The sequence below is a fragment of the Neofelis nebulosa genome, chromosome 16 (genome assembly GCF_028018385.1).
Source record: "Neofelis nebulosa isolate mNeoNeb1 chromosome 16, mNeoNeb1.pri, whole genome shotgun sequence".
NCBI classification, from domain to species: domain Eukaryota; kingdom Metazoa; phylum Chordata; class Mammalia; order Carnivora; family Felidae; genus Neofelis; species Neofelis nebulosa.
This window is the reverse complement of record NC_080797.1, coordinates 25804850-25821298: the sequence shown is the minus strand read 5'-3', so window position 1 is coordinate 25821298 and position 16449 is coordinate 25804850. Positions and strand designations below refer to the sequence as shown.

At 39.1% G+C, this 16449-nt stretch overlaps 1 protein-coding gene across 15 annotated transcripts in view; it reads left to right on the top strand.

Annotated features, from left to right (window-relative positions):
• The window catches only part of CEP112 (centrosomal protein 112), a 413866-nt gene that overhangs the window by 196611 nt on the left and 200806 nt on the right, over positions 1-16449 (top strand). For all 15 annotated transcript variants that reach the window (XR_009254956.1, XR_009254958.1, XR_009254960.1 and 12 more), the window contains one exon: positions 3348-3530. Coding sequence is in view for 5 of the 15 variants with exons in the window: in XM_058703639.1 (XP_058559622.1) it covers positions 3348-3530 (183 nt within the window). In the remaining 10 variants the exon portion in view is untranslated. The remainder of the gene's footprint in view (positions 1-3347; positions 3531-16449) is intronic.

Here is a 16449-nt window from a genome sequence, read left to right as displayed (position 1 = left end):
AAAGCCATTTTCTCACTTGAAGCCCAACCACCAAGGCATCAAGCCCAGCACCTAAGGGCACTACCAGATGCTACCGGACGCTTGCACTTGAGGCCTATCCACGTTACTCCCCCGGAAGACATGTCAAGCTGCCTCTTTTCTTAAGTTTATTTGTTTTGAAAGAGAGAGCGGGCGAGCAAGCGAGCATGTGCACATGAGCCGGGGAGGGACAGAAAGAGAGGGAGAGAGAGAATCCCAAGCAGGCCCTGTGCTGTCAGTATGGAGCCCGATGAGGGGCTTGATCCCCCGAACCGTGAGCTCGTGGCCTGAGCCAAAATCAAGAGTCAGACACTTATCCGACTGTGTCACCCAGGCTCCCCACCATCTGCTTTTGTGCATGTAGAGCGGGTGTACCTGTCCAGTGTAGATACCTGGCCCACAGCCCCGTGCTTTCGGATCAGGGAACTTAAAGCTTTCCTTCCTTTATTACAGGGAGCTCTGTAGCTGGCCTTACCGAAGCACGTTCCTGGGTGATGGTGCATCCTGTTCGCCCCTGTAGGATAGATTATGGGTTCCGGACCGCTTCGACACAGAGACCTCGTTGTCACTGAACATTCGTCTTTGTGGATGCTGTGTGCTTTTACATCCTCCACATTTTCTGCGATTTACAACCTCCTGGTCACCATTAACTCCATTAGACATTATTGTTGGTCAACCAGAAGTATCTGTTAGTCCAAGATAAAGTACCGTACTTCATGTTTGCTTTTGAGATACGCCCACAAGTAAAAGACGGCACTAGAAAAGCCAAAAAACTCTGTTAACATTTACTTACATGGAAGGGGCTAGGGACCAGTAAAATCTTCAGTTTAAACACAGATCCACTTTGATGATGGCCTTTGTGGTTATGAATATCGTCATTATGTTGTTTCCAGAGCATTAGGGTTTTTCTTCTGGACTCTGCTATTTATCAGGAGAAGACGTCTGCCAGAAGGTACTAACAGTGAGGAATCCTGGGCAAAGACCAGAAAGGGTTCATAACACCTAGAGGTTGGCCAGGTAGTGTTGGTGTGAGCAGACAGGCCTCTGCTATTTCACTTTAAAAGGCTCTCGCAACCTGAGATTTATTCATTCATTCACTAGCGTCACTGAGCAATGGGTCCTGACAAAATAACAAAGTATTACTAATTTATGAACATCTGACTTCAGGCTCGAAATTCTGCTATCTCTATTTCATTTGTTCCTGATTTTTAAAAATGAATAAACTGAAATCTGAACATGGGCAGGTCATTGATCAGTCTACAAGAGCTCTTCAAATAACTCGGAGACAGTTACTATGAAAGTACCTTACTTAGAGCCTAGAATGAGGCAGCACCATTACTCACAATCTCTCTGATAGTGACTCCTGATCGTGTGGTGTGTTTTTTCTTGGGGGAAAGAAGTTCTTCTGGACTTCTTCTGCCCTAATTACGGGTCAACGGGTTGCTTTTTCCTAGAGTGTATAAAATAATTGGTTTTCCATCAATTTTAAATCCTATCCATTCTCTCAATGTTCCTGAGACTTTTGAGAATCAGATCTCAGTAGAACTTTCTACCTCCATCCACTTCTTTCAGTGTGTTATATACTTAAATGATTTTAATTAAAACTTACAAATTTATTATAATAATGCTTGATAGTGTAACACTGAGTAGAAATAATAATGTGTCCAAGAACTAAAAATATTCTAACTCAATAATTCATAAACTCAGATGCCTGAAATAATGCAGTAATATCAACAAAACGTTGAATTCTCTCTTTTTTTGCGATTAACATTATAGTTGTGTGAATCACAGAGTAAAGCATGCACATTAATTTTAAATAAGAAAGCTTTACTACTTGGTAGGTAAGCAGACGATGTTGATGTTATTTTTTCTATATGTTGCCAACAGTAGAATAATATGGAAGAAAGATCCCTACATTTTAAGTAGGCACAAATTCACTAGAATGCATCTTTGTTCTCAGATGCAAAATAAATATTTCTATATTATTTTATACATTATTTTGTTCTGATAAGTGGATATGAAGAGCGAGTATCCTTTTCTTTCTTCTAAATAGTATAGTACATTTATGAGTGGCCAGAAATTTCGTGCTCATTTTCCAACTCCAAGAAAAATCACAGTAAGGAAACATGTTGAAACCTGTGTGTAAGCACATTCAGTTCGTGTTTTGATTCTTAATTTGCAATTAGAGGATGAGAATTTCAGTTCTCAAAAGAAAAGAAGTTCTGAAATTTAGCGTAGCATGTACGCCGGGAGAAATGAATGCTATCGCTTTAAGATAAGGTAGGCTGGTGATTCATTGCACGACACAAGAAACAAGATCGATTTGGAGCAGGCTCCTACTGTTAGCTTTTTTGAAGATGGATTCTCACGCCGAAAATAACACAACATATTCTAGATAACAGCAGTTTTTTCCCCTGAAATCCACCAAAACTGAAGAAAAATCCAAGTGACTGTTCTTAGCAGCTGTGTGGCCTGGAGTTCACTGGGGAAGCTGGCTTCCTGCAGTCCCCTATTCATCACCTGCTTCAAAGACAGCCTGGCTGGCTATAGTTTGCAGGCCAGGTAGGGTGCCATTGTGCACAGTCTGGGAGGATTAGTATCAAAGCTGCGGCAACCAGGCCCTTGGTCTCGGGCTGCCATTCAGTCTAGCAGGGAGAGGCTAAGACTGGCCAAGGTCACAGTCTCCAGTGTGGAGTGGACTGGGAAAGGATCCCGAGAATAGAATGCTCTTTATGAAATCATGGCGCAAGCCTGCAGCACAGCAGGTGCCCTTCTGGAACACATAACATCTGTTTATGTTGGTATACCGTAGCTGACAACGAGATAATAGAGCTTTGAAATTTATCATTTTATTTTTTTTAAAAGACAACTGTATATACAATAATCCAGATGCGTATTTAGCTTCGATCTTTTATTTGAAAATCATAAAGAAAACTGACCGATTTAACTGCTGCTTTTTACGTGTATATATTTAAGCAAACAGCAACGCGTACTGACTATTAACCATTTATAACCATTGCTGATCAGTAATACCCGAATTCTTGGGTAGGAAATACGTAGCATTCGACATAATTTTTTTCAATGTTCAGGCATTTATGTCAACAGATTGCAGAACGATTTCCTGCATATGCCCAACTGGCTTGAATATTAGGAGGTTTGGATAAAATCACCCCCTCCCCCCAGACGAGAGTATTTCAAGGGTGAGGTAATAATGACGCAAAAATAAAATTTTCAACTTGGACAAATTAGAGAAAAATTAAGCTGTCCATGAGTTGTCATGACGACAAGGATGTTCTGTTGATGAACTGTCCTCCTCATTGTCCAATCAGATAGTAGAGCTGAAGCTGGAGCATGAACAGGAGAAGACGCACCTATTACAGCAGCATAACGCAGAGAAGGATAGCCTAGTCCGAGACCATGAACGGGAAATTGAAAACCTGGAAAAACAGCTTCGCGCTGCCAATATGGAGCACGAAAATCAAATTCAAGAGTTCAAGAAACGAGATTCACAGGTAATTATCAATAATATTTGATAAAACGGCTATCTATTTTTAAAAAGTCATCAGCGTTTAGTGTTTTCCTATTATTCTTGTTGGTGCACGCTGTTTGATCATTTGCAAAACTGACATATAAATGTGATTTTTTTTGTTTTCTTCTCCCCCCCTCCCCCCGTTTTGAGGATGAATAAGGCTTTAACTACAGAAACCACAGGTAGCCAGATTAAAAATCCCATGGCGCGCTATAACTTGGCCCCTTTTTTATAATCTTGTCTCAGTTCCTTTCATGATGGATTTTTTTTTAAGGTATCTGCCCCTTACCCCTCCCCTCAGCCTCTGCAAATCCCTATGAAATATATCAGCCTTACTCCTTGCTTTTTGTTTTAATCTCTGTAGGTAATCAAGCAGCTGTTTTAATATTTGCTTTTCCTTCCTGGTGTTGCTTTTTTTTTTTTTTTTCATTAGACTCTATATTTGATTAGATCACTCAGATGGCAATTGGTAAAAATGACTCCAGAGAAGGGCTATTTCCCATCAGGTCTGTCGCTTTTTCCGATATGCACATGCCCCCCAGCCTCCACCTCTGTAGTCCCTGTTGGAAACCATTTGGCAGAATAACCCCCAGCTGTGGTAGCATTTGACTCTTCAAACTTATGGATGAAATGTGCACTGTCAGCATGGAAAATTATCTTTATAAATTTCAGATGAAAAAAAATCTTATTGGGTGTGGGCATCTTTGTGGTACAATACGTTCTTTGGGGTATATATAATCAAAGGCCTTTCGTGTATCCTCCTGAGATTGCTGTGAAATTTTATTAAAGAAAAATTGAAGAGCAACTGATAACAAAAAAAGATAATTTTCTTTTCTAATAAAACCATATCATCTACTAGGTCTAATAAATACCTCTTTTCCCATTGAAATCTTAACCATATTATTCATATCACATACAAGCTTCTTCCTCAATATCCTTTCTCCCCAAATGATATAATTTTTAAACAATGAAATAAGCCTTCTATTTTTTATGACATGTGTTTAAACAATTTTATAATCATCTAAACTATAAAACTGCTGATTAAGTAAGATGTTTATTTCTTGGGTGGAGGGCGGGAGGCGGTAAGGCAAAGAATAGGAGTTCTTGGTTATTTTTCATTTGACCTTGAGTTGTCTTTTACCTTCAGAGAATGACTGGGGCCCAAAAGTATACTCAGCACAGATTTTTTTTTGTCACTAATATACGCTTAGAGGAGAACTATTTTCAATTTGTTTTATGGGAGATTTGCTAACTGAAAAGGTAGTCATTGTAGTAGCCATGGTACCCGAAGAGTCAGGTGGTTCCTGCTAAGTCAATGTGGGTTATATTTTTGCCACCAACCTCATCAGAGCCTTTATAAAATATAAGCTGATCTTCCGATTGTTAGCCATATAATTTACTAAGAATATTTTCCAACTTAACATTCTCCTTCAAAGATGATGCTAAGCCTCAGCATTGTCTTCAGTGATAAAGTATTTGGGTTCTGAGTCTGTGTAGGGTCTGTTTGCATAGTAGAATTGAGTCCGTGATACAATAAAATACCTTAGTTTATATAACTCCCACTGTTTTGGTGCTGTTGTGGAAAGCCGACAGTAGTGGAGGCCAAATTTAGAGGACATCTTTGTGATACTACATATGTCGTATCTGCCATATATAGGGTGCGGTTCACCCAATAACAAAAGGGAAATTTTAGAATTATTACGTATAATTAAGCCACAGGGAGAGTACAATAAGGTTCTTAATTGAATTTCTGCTAATTGAAATAATCAGTATGGGGACCATATGACCTCTTCAAATGCTGTAGCATAGGATTGTGTCTCTCCTATTTTGTCTTTCTTGGAACAATTGGAATTGCTGTCATAGGAACGCTTCTAGTAAAGCAATGGAAACTTAGGCTAAATGCATTCTTGATCTGAATGAAAATGATTTTCTGTGGAAGCCAAACTTGATTGATTGTTTTTAGAGAATGTATTTTTTTTTAATTTGCCAATGAGTTGTATTTTTGAAAACCTTATCGTGTGTACCAAAATGCTAATAATTTGTATTTATTTTGGTTATTCACTGAGGGTATTAATTCAGAGTTTCCATCAGGTAAGTTCCAAATTTTTCAAATATATCTTTTCATGATTGTGACTTAAGTAATGTGATGTGTGAAGCCTTTTTGTCCTGAATTCCATTCACAAATTTCAGAAAAACAAAGTGGACATATATTTTTAAAAAATAGAAGATCTTCTTTTCCAAATCACTGTTTTGTGGCTTGACACATGTATTATGTACCTTAAATATTGGATTGGATCATTTTTCATTTTAGGTCCAGAGAGATTTGATTTTCAGTTCACGTTTGGCTACTCCCGTTTAGCAATGGAGGCCATTTTGTAAAAAGGACTGTTTGAAATACTTAACCAAAAAAGGACCAGGGAAGTACCAATTTTGGATACTATAGCTTTGCTTGCTGCTTTTTCTTCTATCAGATTTGTGAATTCAGACAATATAGTAAAAGCCTACTTTTGGCTTCTTCCATATATATTATGTATTATGTACTGATAAGAAAACCATTATCATAAAGTATAGTTACCTACCGTAAGGTAAATCATATATCAGACAGGAACTCCCTTGTGGTGAATATGCTATATAATTATTACAGGTTACTTTGTACCCAAGGAATTTCTGTTTTCTAGAGAAATCATAAGGTATGGCAATGCCAGTAAAGATACGTAACCATTTCTTTCATTTTATTTGGTGTATTTGGCTAATTATTCTATGCATATAGAATAATTATCTTTGTCATAATACCTTGACTTCCAATGGTAGGATATTTTATGTGGTGATACTTACATTTGCTAAAATGCACATTAAATTTTATCACCTTCATAGAAGATGGTCAGCCTGGTGTCTACCTGAGGTTACAATGTTTAAGAAAAAGCATCCAGATCAGTAGGTACCAAGACATATAGAAAGTCACAGCCTCTGTGTCAGATATTTCTCATTTGCCAGATCCCTCTTATTGAAATTAATTTGGAGGATGATTTGATTGACTTAATCATGTTTTTTTCACATAAAGAAAATTCATAGTTTTGTTATGATCATCTTAGGAGAACCTCTTCTAGCATGGTGATTCTGCATGTGATTTTGCTTTTGAACTGCAGTGTAGTGAGAGAATTTCTCAGTTTATTCCTTTGAATTATAAGAAAAACAGAACGTAGGTTCCCTGACTTTTCAGTTGTTCTCTTAGGACCCTGAACCACTTGGAGATCGCTTGATCTTTTATGTTTGTTGCCAGAGTGAGTGGTGTGTATGGATATTGTAGAGGACCTTTGAGATCCGCCCCAAAGGTGGGGTTCCCATCATAGGACAGCTGTCTATGTCACCTGTTGAGGTACGGGCCCCTGGAAGACTCAGGGTGACCACAGCAGCCACTGTGAACCGCCATCAGTATAAGGCAAATTAATAGAGCCGACTTGGAAGACGGTTGTCACGAGATCCAAAAATACATGAAACTTAAAATTTGCATATAGGAGATGGAATCTTTCCTAACTTTGGGATCTTGATGCCTTTCTTGATTTCCTAACCTGAGAATCATGATGCTATTATGAACGAGTTTTGCATAATAAATGGACAGAACATCTTGGTTTTGCCATATTGATTCACAGTAAGAGGCTGTCCTATGGCTAATTGTAAAATGTAGAGTTTTCAGAAATCTTCTTTCTCTCTTCTACTTAAAAAAAGATTTCCAGAAAAGATGTTTGTGGTAAGACAATTGTAATTTTTAAAATTATATCTCAGTGACATCACTTTCTTTTCCATGAATTTGGCAATCCGGGCCCAGATTAAAAATGTTCATTTCTAAAACTGGGTGTGTGCCTGTGTATGGTGGACTAAATATTGGCTGTTCTAAGATTCTTCTAAGATTACTTATGGATGAATTGAGCAATATGTACATTCTAAACATTATAGCTAAACCTGTACATGGTCTTTGGGCTTTTTTCGGGTAGCATTTTTCCATTGGAAACATTGATTTTAATTTTTTTATATGTCAACCACTTTCAAAAAGGATGTGAGGTGGCATTCTGTAATAAACAAACATTTAAACAGCTAAAATATAACTGAAAATAGTAATTAAGCAATGAACGATATTCACTCCATCAGGAAACCTATACTACTTTTAAAAATGCTTTAGTGACGTACCAGTTTTAGCTCTGAGCTCACCTAGAAGCCACAGTGAAGAGGGGAACATGATGAAGTGTGACATTCTGATGATCTGTGAAAGAAATCATACCAGTTCACTTTTTTTCTAGCTCCCAATTCTGAGAGAAATATATGACAGAGGACTTAGCCTAAAGGATACTGACCACTATAACTGTTGACATCTTTATCTATTACAACATTTGGAAATGAAATGTGGCGGGAACATCTTGGAGTCTTTAAGTACTTTCACAAAATGTGATGAGCAGGTTATATTTTAATGCGCCCACGTTTCATTTTGATCAAATAAAAGGATGAATACCATCATGCTCAATATCAAAAAACACACGTGCTTCAGGAGCTCCAATTTTGTACATATGAATCAAATGAAAGGATATTTTAAATCGCGAGACTAGCAAAGTCTAGTACGTTCATTATGTGACTGATCCTGTAGCCCTTACAAAGCATCTTTGGAGAAACATGGCTGAGGTTAGAGGTAGTTTAAAAGCTAATGCCCAGCTGTTCATTTCGAAATCTGTTGCTCTCTTTCTTCCAGCTGATTCTCTTGTCCTCTGAATTTATACTATGGAAAACTATAAGAAATAAAAGCAAGTGATAATTTGGTTCAGGAGCATAGGGTATTTGTACCTGTACTAAAACAGTTCCCTTTCTCCCTCCATGACCAAAATGGTATCTCATCGTCTTTTATTCACTAATATCATTTACTTGGTTTTGAGGTAGTAAATATTTTCATTTCTTTGGGTCAACTGGACAGATCATGTGGAAAAAACAAACTATGTAAATATTTTCCCCCTACCGTAATGAGGCTGTTGCGGTCAAGGTAACCCTGCTTTTTTGTTCCCTTCCTGTCCCTGGTGACACCCACAGTCACATCAGAGTGGATGCCTGGTTTCCAGCCGTGTGCACACCGTGCTTTGATACTTACCCACGATATACTAAGTTATTTGTAGTAGGGGGAGAGAGGCATGGAATTAAGCGTGGTTTCAGTATTAGGTGGGTTTTGCTGCAATGCACATAATGTGTAATGTCAGACATAAGAAGTGTTGGTGGGAAGATGTTTTTAACAATTTATTATTCTGCGAAAAGAAAGTAAGACTTTTTCAGTGGACTTGTAAAACCACACATTACAGATTTCAATTTATTTTCTTTAGATGAAGCTTTATGGTATTATCGAAGAGCTGCATTTAAGACCGATCAAAAACTTACTGCATACATTTAGAATATAAACAGAGGTTTTCCTAACTGAGCCATTTTGAAAAGCCTGTGCGGGCAATACTGTTTTTCTGATACCAAAAGCACAGGTTATACAGAAATTTCCAAGGAGGATCAAAGTTCATTTCATATTTTGACACAGATATATTGATGCAAAGATCCTGTTTTATCGGTAGCCAATGGTGTTTTGTCTAATAGTATTACATATGAATTTAATAATATGTTTTATTTATATGTTATATGTATTACTATGTATAAGAATACGATTTCTTAGGTACTTAATTAGGAGAAAATATAGGAAGATGACCTTTCAAAGTAAAGTTTACATTTTTTGTAGATCACTAGCCTTCTTTTTCCATTATAATTCTAAAATTCTGTAATTATTTTCATCTTATAGGCACACAAATAGCGTATATTCCTATAATTAAACTATTATAAATAATTCAACTTGGTCCTCGTCGTGGAGAAAATTACATTACGTTGAAAAAACAATAACAGGCTGAGACAAGGAAATTGATTTCTCTAGGAATGATCCATTTGTAGAAGTATCATACAGTGTATCTTTAGTCCTGTGCATATTTTTTAAATGTGGCAGTTACCATGGAAACCACATTCCATGGCATGTGGTCCACTTTTAGATAAAGCATATTCCTTTTAAAGACAAACCTTCCAAATAATGGCATGAAGTATTCCCTTTGAATCAACAACTTTATGTCAATTAAATGATTGCTTTAAAAATCCGTCTTTTGTTCTCACTCTACTTCATAGATTTTTTAGATAGATTAAAGTTGTCCTTGAAGAAGTAATAATTAAATGCTGGAGATATTTAAAACAGGGGGTACAGTGGTGAAAACCGGGGAGATGGCGAGGGACAAGTGTGTGGACACAGGACGTTGTGCCGGACGTGCACCTGTGCAGGTATCTGCGTGTCCAGCAGCAGCGCAGCCAGACTGAGCAAAGAGATGACCACATCCAATTATTCTCAGTTTACAGATGAAGAACCTAGGGTTCAAGGCCACTACCTTGCCCAAGGTCACAGAACTAGCAAAGCAGGGCTCCTTAATCTTAATTCAGTACTCGTTCGCGATCCCCCAGCCTCTTGCAAGAGAGATTTTAGATTTGGGGAGAGACTCGGACATGGCAAAAAAGGCACAGGGTTATACGTGAGCCCTTGCCTAGCATGAGAGAGACGCTGGTACCCTGCTCCCCAGGCTGAGAGGCTCCTCACCATTTGCATTTCTTTCCGTGAGTTGCCATACTTGCCGTTGCTGCAAAGTCCTAATTGAATCCTGCTGCGTGAGTTCCAGCTTTAGTAGGCAGTACCTCCCCGAACAGCACTGAATTCCTGTGCTTGTCTGTGCTTCGCAGCGGCGGCGGCGGCGGCAGCAGCAGCAAATGTTCATTGCGTGCTTTGCGTGCACCAGGCTCTCTGCTAGGTCCTTCGCGATGCACCATCTCTTTGAACCCTTCCAACCCCCCATGAGGATTAAACTTCCCATTCGGGAGCTCTGTTTGGACCTTCTTGCCTGGGTCCAAAGATGAATGTATGTCAGTCCATTTTATCAAGGAGACAAGTTTCAGAAAGCATAAGTAGAATGCCCAAGGTTACAAGTGTGTGGACACAGGACGTTGTGCCTGTGTAACTTAGTAGGTAAGTTAGTGTAGCTGAGACTCGTGTGGCAGAGTCCCGTGCCCCATATGCCTACTTGTGTGTGAGTCCGTCGTCTCTGGGTTTCATTTATTCTGCATAAATTGCACTACATTTTCGATGTTGGATTGTCAACTCATGGCTAGATTTAACGTACTGATACCCATACCTCAGACCGTTTAAATCCAAATCAAGATTGAGCAACGGTTTCAAGCTTTCTCCGACGCCACAAGCCATGGCTGTGTCTCTCTTCTGAGACACATTTAACTCTGAAGAGACAGGCAGTTCTTAATATTTTATTTGGAAGAGAATTCCTTCCCACAAATTTCAGAATTTGTAGACTGGAAAAATAAATATGTTTTTGAGATGGGTTCACTTTTGGCTTTTGCATTATTACTGAAATGAGAAGATGTGTCTAGAGGAAGAATGTAGGAAGTTTTTAAGTCAATGAACCTACCCATCTCGATAAAAATTAGCAGGAATCTGCACTTAGTACTGGTGAAATGCGGTTTGGTGTCGATGGCCTATTCTAGGCGAACACCTATCATAGTCACACACCAGTTTGGAATTTCACATGTGATCCCTTCACTTTATGGAATGAATTTTTAAATCTCAAAGACTTCAGTTTCCCAATTTTTCCCCTAAGGGAACCCATGTAATGATCCTTATTGCATGACAACAGCTAGTCCAAACCTTTTAGAAGTGAGGTCAAGGCAGTTTAGTAAATTCAAACCCAGAGACTCTCTAGAAATACAAGGAATAATCAGAAACCGTGTTTCTTTTAGAATCCTCAAAGACAATTTATGTTGATGCAGTTATAGCTCAATTCTAGACTGACTTTGGTCCGGATGAGAAGTTTTCAGATGAATTCTTTTCTTTACATAAAATACCCCAGAGATAAATTGTTATTCCACATCCTGAATGTCATTCCCATTGACATAAGGAAAAAATGCCTTCAGTTATTTTTAGCGTTTTGCTCCTCCTTGTCCTTTTCACCTCTGCCTCAAAAAAATTACTAAGAATGTTGGCAGAAATTATCTTTGAGGAAACACTGCATGAATAACTCTTCTTTCTTGATGTCTTGGAAAAGTCGTTTTTGGATTTCTGACTCAGTCCGTTCTCTGAGAGACATCCTTGATGTCTTTATTTATACATTTGAGGTAATTTTTTGTGACAGAGAGGTCGGAGCCAAAGTGCAAGAAATGATTGGCAAAATGATGATATCATCACACGTTCAAAGCCCTGGCAAATTGAAGCTTATTAAACTGTCATTTTGTCTTCCATTCAGGACTAATTGGAATCATGCCTAGTTGCATGATAGGAAAGATATTTAACACCTGAGAATTTCTCATGAGAAAAACGACAGGAATTGATGCCAGGGAGACCGTAAACTCATGTCTGAGGAGGAGAGCAAGGCATTACATGAAAATAATAGTCTATTTTCAAGCTACTTTAATGTTTGTGTACAGAAAATGTTTGAAAAATACTGTTAATAGGAGATAATAAAAAAATTGGCCTAACTGAGACTTAAAGCACTGAAATTGATGGATTCATGTGAAACTTGGGAGTAGTGTTTTCCCATTGAAAGGAATGTTCAAATTCAGCGAAAATTCTTTTTCATCACTTATCTTACATTGTTACCTGGCCTCTCAAGTATTTGTGGATCATTGTGTCCTGGAAGGTTGGAGAGAGATCACGAGAAATCAGAAAGAAACTGTACACAATTCGACTTGCAGGGTTGGAAAATGTGTGTTATTTTTTCCGGTTCATTTTGATTTGTTTTCCTTAGGTATGAGGTCAAGGCCTAAAAGTATTAGTCCTATTTGAAAATGAGATAATGGCATCCTCTGAGAATGAAGTTTGCTGAAGTATGTGGCCTGGATCTGGGGTCTCTTCCCTTGTTAGTGGGGGCCATTGTGATGCAACATTAGTCTTGCATTGTGCCTGTGTGTGTGTGTGTGTGTGTGTATGTGTGTGCGCGCGTGCGTGCTCAGGTCTCTCCCACTGATATCACTCTGTGGTACAAAGGAGCTTCCAGTGAACATGAAACCAACAGCCCAGCCAGCCCCTAGCATCTCAAAACCAGGGAATTTTCCAGTGGAAGGACTCGAAAGGTACAGGTCTTTAAAAAGGTTAAAATTAAACTGGTGATTCATTCATCTTAAGTTTGCCTCTTAGTCAGTATTTATTAATGAAACAAACCCCAGATCCCTATAGGGTCAAGTGGGACCTTATTTATTTTGTTATTTGCAAAGATGTCATTTAATGTACAAAATCCACGTGTTCACCAAATGTTTCCCGAAGAGCTAATTTTTTTGTAACGTAAACGTTATCCTCCCTTGTTGGGCAAGTTTTATAGTAGCTCCAGATAAAGTGATGTTGGCAACGAAAGTGGAGTGTGAGGTTCGAAAACTTTTGTTCTTCAGTTATTCAGAAATTATGCCAAAGCTGTCATTAGACAAAAGCCATGAGTTCAAGGGGTACAGGGTGTTGCCAGCCACTATTCATGTCAGTCCTGACTGTTCATATCCTGGTTCAGACTTTGGGAAACACGGAGATGCACCCTTGTACTTAGACCTCTGGGATCATCGCTAGTGACGGCAGTAAATGTCACAACCCCCGTGCCTACAAAGTTGGCATTTCTTAAAATAAGTTGTTCAGTTCAGAAATAAGACTAGTAAATCTTCTCCTGAAAATCATCCTTATCGTTAACTATTCTGATGGCTTTTTGAAATCTCATTGTTCCACACTGATGTCAACAAAAGGGAACTGTGACTTCAAAAGTTTAGTAACTGTGACTCTTCAGATAACGTATGAATCAAGTTTATTTCCATATACATTTTTCCACCTGTAAAAATTAGGCAGAATTATGTATATGGAATTTCCTCATGACAGAGGCCATATTCAGCTTGATTCATTTATTCAATGAAGATTTCTTGAGTGCTGTTCTGTACCAGGCCCTGAGGCTGGGTGTTTCAGGAGGTGCGTTTCACATCCTGGTGCATGTGAATATTGTCCCAGGGTTATGTAGAGTGTGGCCCATCTAGCCCTAAGGGGGTTCCTGCTCTGGGTATGGAAAAGAACAAGAGAGACCAATACTCTGCTCTAAAGGAACTTACACTTGAATGGGGGAAGGCAGATGATAACACAAAAACAGCCAAAGTGACAGGGAGAGCATCACATAGCAATAACGGGTAGGTTGAAAATTAACCCAGAGAGGTATGACAGGTGACTGAGTGATTGTCTTAGCGAGCCACCAGAGAAGGCCTCTCCAACGAAGAGCTGTCTGAGCTAAGAAAGATCTGATTGAGGAGAACCCAGCCAGGCTGAGGGGACAACCAGTGAGGAGACCCTGGAGGAGAATAAATGTGGTGTCTTCAAGAAATAAAAAAGGAGGTCTGATGGCATGAACGTAGCAGGTACGGGGAAGGTTACAGGGCCTTTGAAGAACTGGGATTCCATTTTATTAAAAAACAATTTTTTTTGATGTTTATTTTTGAGAGAGAGAGAGAGAGAGAGAGAGAAAGAGAGAAGAGAAGAGAGCATGCGAGCACGAGCGGGGAGGGGCAGAGAGAGAGGGAGACAGAATCCGAAGCAGGCTCCGGGCTCTGAGCTGTCAGCACAGAGCTTGATGCGTGGCTCAAACCCACGAACTGTGAGATCTTGACCTGAGCCGAAGTCGGACGCTTAACTGACTGAGCCACCCAGGTGCCCCTGGAAGACAATGAGAGGATTCCAAGCCGTGTCGCGACAGGATCCAGTTCATGTTTTTTGAAGTCCATTCAGGCTGTTGTGTGCAGTCCTGGGTTTCTATTTGATATATGTATTTGAGTCAGTAGGACTTTCTGATGGGTTAGGTGTGGGAGGGGAAGGAAAGAGGATTCTTTAGAATTTTAGTCTGAGCTGTTAAGATAAATGATGGGGTCAAATATGACAATGGTTAGGAGGGAATAACAACAAAATCAAGAGTTCTGTTCTTGCCAAGCTGAGTTTGAGTGACATCTTTAACATCCAGATGGAGATGTGTCAGCTGAGGAGTTGAGTATACGGGTCAAGGTTCCAGAAAAAGGAATTTGGACATCATTGCCATGTAGATAGTAATTAAAGCATGGACCTGGAAGCAATGACCAGTTTCTTATCAAATATGAAGACAGTGATGCTGGTTCATGGCCAGCCTCTACCACTTAGCGTCTGCTATAAACCTGAGTGACCTCTTTCATATCTCTGATCATCATTTTCACATCTGTAATATTCATTCGTTCATTCATTCATTCATTCACTCAGCATCACCTGTTGAGCTGCTACCACATGTCAGGCACTATACTAGGCCTTGGAATATTAAAAAAGGAACGATCCCTGCCCTCTAGCTTACAGTCTCTGGGGCAATAGGAATTTTGCATCTGGAGGGTAATATGATTCATACCAACCGATAGGAGCAAAGAATGCCTTCCTTTAACATAGACGGAGGATGCATCTTACCACACATAAGAGCAGACATAGTAACACCCTTGGTCAGGACACCCTGCCCGGGCCCTCAAGTCCCCATGAAGGCATCCCTTTGCCATTGACACCACCCGATTTAGCGTGATGTCTTAATGGGCCCCTTTAAGATACTTCCTTCACCATTCAGTAGGGTGGAGGGAGATTAATATCTTCCTGGCCCCTTTCTATTGTCTGGAAACTTTGCCTGCATGCCTGCCTTGCCCACCAAGTGTGTAAGGAACTGGTAACTATATCAGCATGAAAACGGACAGTTTTATTCTGTGGCCTTGTCTAGTGTGCCTAGCCTTTAAGCCTTCCAGAGTTACAGATATATATCTAGATATCTATATAGATATCTAGATATCTATATAGATATCTAGATATCTATATATCTATATATCTAGATATCTAGATATCTATATAGATATCTAGATATCTATATATCTATATATCTAGATATCTAGATATCTATATAGATATCTAGATATCTATATATATAGTGTTCTCCCAAGCAGGGTTTATTAGCATATAGGAAGATAAAATGTAGAACTTCTTTTTACATGTACTTGTATTTCATCTTGTAATATATATATATATATATATATATATATATATATATATATATCTTAAAGTACAGCAAAGTGATAAAGGTACTTTGATCCCAAGTACAGAAGATGCGTCTATCATGTGGTCTGGGGGCATCAGGTTTGGGGAGGTAATGAGAAGAGATTGAATTAAAGGAGATATCATATGCATTGCATTTCAAAAATGAGTGGAAATTGGCTATGCAAATTAGACTCGGGAAAGCATTCCAAACAGGACTAGCATAAGCAGTACTTGGAGACAGTTTGTACCACGTTGAGAAGTCTGGGCTGGATCCCCTTGTACACTGCCCCCAGTTTGGGGTTTATACGCTCTGTCTGTGTTGCCATTTCTGTGTCTTCCATTTGTCTACCTCCTTGTCCTACTTGTAACTTACTACCCCTTCTGGTAATTATTTAAAACAGTGTTCTCCCAAGCAGGGTTTATTAGCATATAGGAAGATAAAATGTAGAACTTCTTTTTACATGTACTTGTATTTCATCTTGTAAAAATACCCATTTGGGGTGAATTTTTATAACGTACATGATGTATCAGTACAGTGGTGTTACAGATTTATACATGTACACACTGGGTTTCATGCCCCAATTACATTTTTTTCCATGTTTATTTATTTATTTTGAGATGAGAGAGAGAGAGACAGAGAGAGGGAGGGAGAGACAAACCCAAGCAGGCTCTACACTGTCAATGCAGAGCCCAATGCGGGGCTTGATCTCACACATCGTGAGGTCATTACCTGAGCCAAAGTCAAGAGTCG